This window comes from Maniola jurtina, chromosome 4 (genome assembly GCF_905333055.1).
Source record: "Maniola jurtina chromosome 4, ilManJurt1.1, whole genome shotgun sequence".
In the NCBI taxonomy this organism is placed as follows: Eukaryota; Metazoa; Arthropoda; class Insecta; order Lepidoptera; family Nymphalidae; genus Maniola; species Maniola jurtina.
Window position 1 is genome coordinate 1,363,062 of NC_060032.1, and position 9,114 is coordinate 1,372,175.

Genomic DNA, 9,114 nt, shown 5'->3' on the forward strand with positions numbered 1-9,114 from the left:
TTGGCTCCAAATAAAATTTTGTAAATACGTTTTAGAAGCTAATGTAATTTGTGTCTGTGAATTTCCAGACTTTTGTCAAAATATTTTGCTTATACAGGCTCAAGGATTTATACTTATACAAATCTTTAAACCCGCGTAACTCTAAAACTAGTCATTTTTACAGAAATCTGGCAAACCACAGATAGTTCCTAAAACGTGTCTACAAAGTTACATTGACTTTGGTTGCTTATGTTGGTTGGTTTGGTTGTTTATTCAAATGAGAATGAAACTACGTATGTATGGAGCGAGTGTCAAAGAGTCTTCTGTTAATTAATTTACGAACTGAGAACTATGTAGATATGACATAGACAAACTTAGTTCCGTTCCAATTATACAACTATAACTACCCTCATCTGCATTATTTACACTTGAATAATTTATTGCTAGTAATAAACTGGTGGTAGATTTTGAATTATAGTCACCACTGGTGCTACTGTTAGTTCGTGAATTAATTCGAATTTATATTGAAACTTGAGGTAAGGCCACAGAAAATAGAATACCTTAAGAAGTACTAGATGAATGTAAAACCCAAATTGTGTTGTGATAGCGTATATTCATTTGAGTAACATATTTGAGAAAGGAGACCCAAAAGGTTACTTCGTCAAATGACCATTTCACGATTGCTTCCAAGTATCTGATGTAAAATATACCTACAGGTAGTTTAATTTAAACCAGGTAAGAAAATTAAAGTATGCTTCGAACAATCTGGAGCAGCAGTATCAAGATCTGATTACCACCACCTATTGACAGCTCGCCTGATCTGTTCTCCAATCACAGTGTTGATTTCATTCTGAAAGCAAAAAAAAATCTAAATACATTATTATAATGATATAATTAACTTTTCATTTATAATATGAATTATAAATGAAAAGTACTACAGACTTAACGCCCAGCTCAAACTCTTGGTAACTAAGATTACAAACTTTATCATGGAGTTAATTTGGTGTTTGGCTACTAGTCAAATCAGTATCTTTTAATCAAACGTCAAAACACGCGCTTAGTATGCGAGCTTCTATGAAATACTGACAAGTGACCTCACAGTGATTTGACGTGTTTTTTTAGTTTAAGCGATAAAAAATGGTTATTACACTTAAAAGTAACAAAGAACGTGGATTTTACGTATGTTGGAAGATCCTCTAATCACTGAGAAATAATTTGTCATAGGCAAATACGTATTAGATTGCTATACTTAGATGGTAAAATTTATCACTCAAATTATGAGCCTTCGAAAAAATCTATACAGTAGTAAAAATTTAAGTCTATTGATTCAGATAATAACCATTTCTATATACCAGGACTATACTCAGAAAAGCTGACAAGGGAGAGGAAGACCCACAGGGAGTTATACCCAGGACAGAATATCCTGACACTGTACTACAAGGAGACTCAACCCCAAATAAAGTATGAGTGTGGCAAGAAAAAGAAGAAAGTGAGTGAGACAGTGAGGAAGTGAGAGAGAGTATTTAAAAAAACTCTAATTAATCAGTATTACCTTATAAGTCTCAAGAAAATTAGGAATTTCCGTATTGAAGATGTTGTTTATCCAGCATGAGTAGTCTTCACCAGATTCGAGTAGAGTCCATCCCGCCTAAAAATATGTTAAACGCAGTTAGTAAAACTGATAAAATACATAATGTACAAATAATTCAGCTCTCAATCTCAATGTCATTTTACGCCTATTAGCAAAATTACAATTTTAAGTTTTGTTAAATAAAGAACAGAGTAGTCTACAAAAAATAATGCAAACAGCAGATATACAGCAAATAATAAATATAAGGTGAGCCATCGCCTGAGCACAAGAAAAAAATCTGTCTATATGTATACAGCTAGCAATAATAAACTTAAAGATGTGAGAAAAAAAGCATATTTTCAAAAACCTTCCGGCTTAGAATGTTGCATTCTTATAATGTTGAATTTTGAATATGCAAAATGTTCATGGAGTTTCAAAAAATACGCAGTAAGTCCTAACTTAAAAGCCGCCAGCATACAGTTTTAAAAGTGTCAAATACACTTTTAAAACTGCGTGCTATAATAAAAAAATATTACATCAATATGCTCTATGCTGAAATTCGGATTCATGTTGAGAATAGTGACTGATCCCCCAAACAGTCTCAGAAGAGCGTCACCGGCGATACGGATGTTGAAAAAGATAAGGCTGAAATAAAGAAAGAAAATAAAAATATATAAAAAAACAATGTTTGGATAAGGTCTTGAAGTATCTTCGACAATGCAAATCAATGTAATATTGAAACGCAAATCAATAAACAGTTAAAATGTAGCGTTTCAAAATAGTCTGTAATTAATAATCACTAGTTAAATACTAGTATCATTCGAAGTTTGGAAGACAAGATAAATAGTATTAAAAAAAGAAGAAACATACCTCCCATTTATTTCAAGGTCAGCTTTTAAACCTGCATATACTGCTTTTATTCTAGAGTTACCTGAAAACAAGAAAATACGGAACTATTGTTAGATCATGTTAAAAACTACAAGTTAGTTACTAATAGTTTTGTAAAAACATCTCATATTTTAAATAATATTGAATTTTTAATGATAACTCTGATTACAGGATGCAGAGTAAAGATGAAACTGTTTTTATATTTTAAATTTGTTCTGAGATAACATTAACTGGTTATAAATAATGGAAAAAAAACTTGTTATAGTGCAAATTCTACTAGTTTTTAATTAATGAAAGAAAAATATTGATTAGGTTTTTAGGAGCTTCGTTAAAAAAATTGTAACTTACCAATATGAAACCAGACCTTGGGGATAACCAAGTCAATATCGAGTCTGCCCAAAATAATATTGTAGTAAAGATTGTCAATATTAATGTCGCTGATACCTTTGAATTGTAATCCTTCAATTAATCCTACAATTTGAAGCAGTCTAAAATAAGACAAAAGTATATTAATAGATTAATAAAAATTTAAAACATGCATGTTATTAGATGATGAACTTATTTGTAATGTAACCATCTGAGTGGTACTTTTTTTTTTGAAAATATTATGTACCTACTTATTGTTTAAAATTCAAATACATTCCTAACATATTAAATGAATAGAATATTTTAATAAATTAGTGATGAATAGTAACATATAATATAAGATAACCATGCTACATATATTTAAATAAATAATTACATCAATTGCTTTGATGGTGACAGAAACATCTTGAAGAAACCTGCATTCCTCGAGATGTTTCTGCGTTCTTAAAGGTTTGTAATCCACACTTGGCTAGCATTCAAGTGGACTACGGTCCACCTGATTCTTCGATGATGATAGAATAGAATAGAATTTATTTTTATACAAGTGCTTTTGAATCGTAGAAGAACCAGCAAGAAATTCGGCGGTTGCCCTTTACAAGCAATTGCAGCCCCGCGCATTGCTGGAAATCCATCCTTTTAAATTTATGCTTTTTTATCATTTCGATAATCTTTGATGATGATGAGTCACAATTATCTTACCCATCTCGACTGACATAATCCAACTCAATATCGGTTTCTACGGGATCTAATCCTTTATTCTTGATCCATTGAGTTAATATCTCGATTGCATCTATGAGCCAATAATCAACTATTCTGTTTTGTGCAGGAACTGTAAAAATAATAATAAAACAATTATTATTAAATACTAAAATGGTATGCAAAACAAACAGATTTTTTTCTCTCTTATTGCGATAACTCATTATAAAGTTTTGCAATAGCTAAAAGCTATTGGAACGGAACCCGGCGAATACGAGTCCGACTCGCACTTGACCGGTTTTTATTAAGCACTAGCTGATGCCCGCGACATCGTTCGCGTGGATATAGGTTTTTAAAATCCTGCGGGAACCACGGATTTTAACGAGATAAAAAGTAGCCTATGTATTAGGTAATCCAGGGTCCATCATCTATCTTCGTTCTAAAATTCAGCCAAAACGGTTCAGAAGTTTTTGCGTGAAAGAGTAACAAACTTACACACACACACACACATCTATAAACATACACACACATCTATAAACATACACACACAAACTTTCTCCTTTATAATATTAGTGTGATGACTGTCGTCGAGCGCAACCCTATCTTGCAATAAAAAATGGAAGATAGCCATAACATACAAACTGATTTGAATTTTGAACATATATTTTACTTACACAACACATTTTACTTTATCAATCATTTATTATTGTATTATAATAATTGATAAATAGTTTAACACTCACCAATTTCTGACTGTGGTAAGGCATTTGTCGCAGCAATGGCGAGTAAGCAAGCTAAAGCTAATGACTTCATTGTAGGATTATATTTTGAGCTGAAATAATAAAACATACTAAGTAGGTATAGTGAAATCTTAAACTTTTCTACCTACATTGATGCTATGAATTTATGAGCCGTGATCGCCTATGGTTAACCTCTTATGGGGAAAGTTGGGGGTTGGATACCTTAAACTTTTCGGAGTTAAGTGCGTTTCAAACAATTAAATATTACTTCATTTATCGGTGAATGAAAACATCGTAAAAAAATATACATGCCTGATAATTCTCCTCAAAGGTCAAGGAAATCTGCCAATCCGCACTTGGCAAGCGTGAGCCCTTCTCACTCTAGAAGAAGAGAACTGCACTCTCTGTGCCATTTTTATTAGCCATGTTAGTAGTTAACCATCTTGACTAATTTTCCCTTTTCCCCTCCAACTAAGCGTAAAGCTTGTGCTAGGAGAAGGTACGACAATAGTGCAACGGGTGGGGTTTAAACCACTTACCTTTCGGAATTCAATCCGCTCCTCAACCGTTGAACTATTGAGGCTCACAAGATTGATATTGAGGATCAAGATGATGATGGTAACTGAATATTTTTAATTAATTTTATATTAATCAAGAACCAAGAGGATCAAGATGATGATGGTAACTGAATATTTTTAATTAATTTTATATTAATCAAGATTTATATTAATCAAGAGCCTATGCTTACCTATTCTCCCGTTGAAATGCATACAAAATTATCGTTCATACTATTTTATAGGAATAGGAAACACGACTACATTTATCTCATAATCATTGGATTACCAGATTTAATCGTATCTGATTTATTACGATTTGTGAATCAAATGATAATCGCAATCATTTTTATCGCCTGACTTTTACTATCTATAACAGGCTTTTTGGAAATTTTTAAAATAACAATGCATAGAAGGTACATTAAATTACGTAATTTTCGTATTACAAGAGCTGATTTGATCGTGATAGTCAGCATAAAGACAGCTAATTATTGAACAATATGTTATGATAAACGCAAATCATTAAGATTATCCTATCATTAAATAATTTAAGACTCATTGAGTTTTAATCAATAAAATATAATCTAAAGCTAATGCCTAGCATGCATTGCAAACTCGCGCGTTAGTATAAGTGCAGATACTGTGCAAAGTTTCGACGCAGTCGGATAAACTATAATGTGAACGGAGTTACAAAAATAGACGGACGGACAGCATTATATAGGATAGGTTCCCGTTGGCACCTTTCGGGTACGGAAACCTGACGCTGAATAGACGCTGCGCCTCCATTCCACTCCGTTCTATAGGCGTACATTGCGCATGCCTGGGCTTCTTTAAAAAGAATTCGTATCGCCACAGAATTTTATTCCATTCCATCGTTGAACTTTGTAATTCTTTACAACTTGTTGAATTATTCACGCTTTTTTTCTGTCGATACTTTTCGAACATCCATCATGTTTTGATATAATATTATTCTTTTAGGACTTTTTCTGGATAAGTTTTGATGTTGAAAGATTGTTCTTATAGACGTTATTGTAGTCATAATATCACTGGTTTATTCTTGAAAGCTTTATTAAGTTTACCTCTTGAATCATCAATAGAAGCTGAGGTTAAAAAAAACCGGCCAAGTGCGAGTCAGACTCGCGCACTGAGGGTTCTGTACTCGGGTATTTTTACAACATTTTGCACAATAAATCAAAAAATATTATACATAAAGATAAATAAATATCTCGTTTAGAATGTACAGGTAAAGTCCTTTCACTTACTTTGAAAATTGAAACACATTTTAATTTTTTTTTAATGATTTAACCACAAATTCGCGGTTTTCAGATTTATTCCTGAGTGCTATAAAACCTTAAGACCCTGAAGGAAAAGGAACCTACTGTCAAAAATTTCAAGTTCGTAATGCATGCGGTTAGATCCATAGTCAGTCATCACCATAGATTTGATAGATATCAAGTCAATGGTCATAACAAGTCTCTCTATAGAATTATGTATAGCTATGGTGTAAAAAATGTAGGTTTTTTTTAAAGAATATTTGTCATTTTTCAATCATGACTAACATTCCCCTTTCCCCTCAAACTAAGCATTAAGCTTGTGCTAGGAGTGGGTACGACAATAGTGCAACGGGTGGGGTTTGAACCTGCAACCTTTCGGTTTTCAGTCCGCTCCTATAACCGTTGAGCTATTGAGACTACTAATATATATATATATATATGTATCATAATACCTACAATTTTTTTTAAATTGCTAAACACTTTGAGCGCTATTTCGTTGTATATCACCCGTTATTGCTACTCGAACCGCGTTGATCCAGCGATATCCTGTTTCATTGGACCCGCTGCATTTCGGGAGGGCTTTATGGGCCATTACCCTAAAGGATTACCCAACTGAATGTCGCCCTTATGAATTTAAAGCGCTCGCGAACGACAAATATTTTCCATATAAATAACATTAGGATTTCGTGGGCGGCTTAGAAGGCTTCTTCAATGTTAAATGAAAAATAAATATTGTGAACTATTTTTTTTTCGTATTCTTAATTTCTTTTTGACAAATTATATAACAGGTTAATTCGATGGTTCGTAGTGGTAACTTTTAGTAATGACTTTGGCGTGAATTCGTGATTACATCTCAAAAAAAATTAAAATGTGTTCATGAACAAATAATAAGTATTTTCAATTTTCAAAGTAAGATAACTCCCAAGGTACATTCTAAAACAGATTTTTATTTGTTTTTATGCATAATAGTTTTTGATTTATCGAAAAAAAGGTACCCTCGGTGCGCAAGTCTGACTCGCACTTGGCTGGTTCTTTTATTAAAAACAATTTAATAAAAGTTTTATATAAGTAAACATGCCGACATACAATTTCATTTAATTGGATCGGAAATAGTTCGTTAAAGCCATACCGTTAAAAATTTGAAGTCAGTAACTGAAAAATTATTTTATATTTCGGACGGAATTTACATTTTACACATAATTGCCCCTTAAATCGGATGAAAAGCACTTTGTCGGGGCGGTTGAATCGTAATTTTATAGAGTTGCCACGTTTTCATGGAACTCTACCTTATTTTATTTTATAACTTTGTTGCAAATATTATTGTACTGCAACATGAATTACTTATATTTGAAATTTTTTACGTAAAATGTTGTGGTAATTTTTACCCCACTGCGGCAAAGCCAAAAGGGAGCGTCATGATTTTAGCAGTCTATGTTATGTATGTATGTATGTGGGTATGAATGTGGGTATGTATGTTTGTATCCAGATTCTGTGTGTTCCACCGTAGCGCCTAAACTACTAGGCCGATTTTGATGAATGAGGTGTCAATCGATTCGTCGTAAAGGTCCGGGTGACTTAGGCTACACTTTATACGAATAACATTGACCATTGGTTCTCCATAATGTTTTGAATGGTGTGTGAAGTCTGATAATCCGCACTGGGCCAGCGTGGTGGACTATGGCCAAACCCTTCTCCTTCTGAGAGGAGACCAGTGCTCAGTAGAAAGCTAGTGATGGGTTGACCGTAATGATGATAATAGTGAATTTTTAACAAAACTAACTTTTCTCAGTTTGTTCAGTTACTGATATGACTTGAGTAAGAGGAGGTTTTTATTCCGTATGAAGTGGTTTTTAGGGTACCGTGCCCATAGGGTAGAAACAGGCCCTATTAATGTCACTCTGCTGTCTGTCTGTCCGTCTGTTTTTCAATCTGTTTGTCTGTCTGTTTTTTCGCGTATCACAAATCTCTAGCTCGTAGACTAAATTAGTTACAAACCTGAAATTTTGGTATTTGACGTAGAACGTTGACCCAAAACCATATTGAATTAGAAATTCAGTTAAATTATTTTTTCATGTAAGGGATACTTGAAAAAGGACCATTCCTTTTCATTAAGCACTAGCTGATGCCCGCGTAGTTTTAGGTTTTTAAAAAACCCGTGGGAACTCTTTGATTTTTCGGGATAAAAAGTACTTAGCTTATGTCACTCATCATCATCAATCGATCAATAACGATCAAAATCACGTTGATCTGTTGCACCGTTGCGACGTGATTGAAGGACAAAACAATAAACCAACAAACAAACACACTATCATATTTCATAATATGGGTAGTGATGATTGATGACGCAAGCCAGTCTATGCCGCAATTAAAAAACTTACTACAACATGATTTATTCAAATCACATTTTAGAAAAACGACAAGATCTATACTTGAATTGCTAAAATGTCTTTCAGTAAAACTTGTTTTATAAATGTGAAAAGCGTCGGTGTAAGCAGAAAACTTCCATTCCCAATATTAAAATACCGGCGTGCTTGTATCAGAAATGATTTGGTACATTAGTTGCAAGTTCGGGAAAACATTTTTCAATTTCACTAAGTTACGGGTAAATTCACTTAAAAATGTTATACTTATTTACGTTTATTTTTATTTGAGTGATTTCTTGACTTGATGCGACGAAAGGTACCTAATACGGTGACTTTCATCCACCCAGCTGGGTGAGCAGCACATATTTAGATTACCAACTGTTTTCCATATAGAATAGAATAGAATAGATATTTATTGAAATAAACTTTTACAAGTGCTTTTTAATCGTCAAATAATTCGGAATGCCGATTCTATCGAGAAGAACCAGCAAGAAACTCGGCGGTTGCTCTTTTCAATTGTTCAATTTACAATAATATTCCATACTATACAAGCAATTACATTGCTTCACACCTTCTGTTCTTGTTTGGTGGCTTTTTGTAGACCATATCACATACTATAAGGTAAGTTAAGATTTTATATAATCCGGTGTTTCTCAACTAGTCAGATCAGTATCTTTTTATCAA

General features: G+C 33.1%; 1 protein-coding gene across 1 annotated transcript; it reads right to left on the minus strand.

Moving 5' to 3' along the window:
- Positions 1-769: 769 nt before the first annotated feature.
- On the minus strand, positions 770-5,011 carry LOC123864514. The gene is made up of 8 exons (XM_045905002.1): positions 4,988-5,011; positions 4,243-4,331; positions 3,503-3,632; positions 2,786-2,925; positions 2,420-2,480; positions 2,086-2,194; positions 1,532-1,627; positions 770-829 (listed from the first exon to the last, which is right to left on the minus strand). The coding sequence occupies exons 2-8, from the start codon at positions 4,310-4,312 to the stop codon at positions 770-772; spliced, it is 666 nt and encodes a 221-aa protein (XP_045760958.1). The 5' UTR covers positions 4,313-4,331; positions 4,988-5,011.
- Positions 5,012-9,114: the final 4,103 nt, after the last annotated feature.

Coding starts and splice junctions, on each gene's coding strand:
- LOC123864514 (XM_045905002.1), bottom strand. CDS start 4,312: ATGAAGTCATTAGCTTTAGCTTGCTTACTCGCCATTGCTGCGACAAAT. Junction 2,926..3,502: donor GATTATGTCAGTCGAGATGG/GTAAGATAATTG, acceptor GTCTTATTTTAG/ACTGCTTCAAATTGTAGGAT. Junction 1,628..2,085: donor TCAGCATAGAGCATATTGAT/GTAATATTTTTT, acceptor ACATATTTTTAG/GCGGGATGGACTCTACTCGA.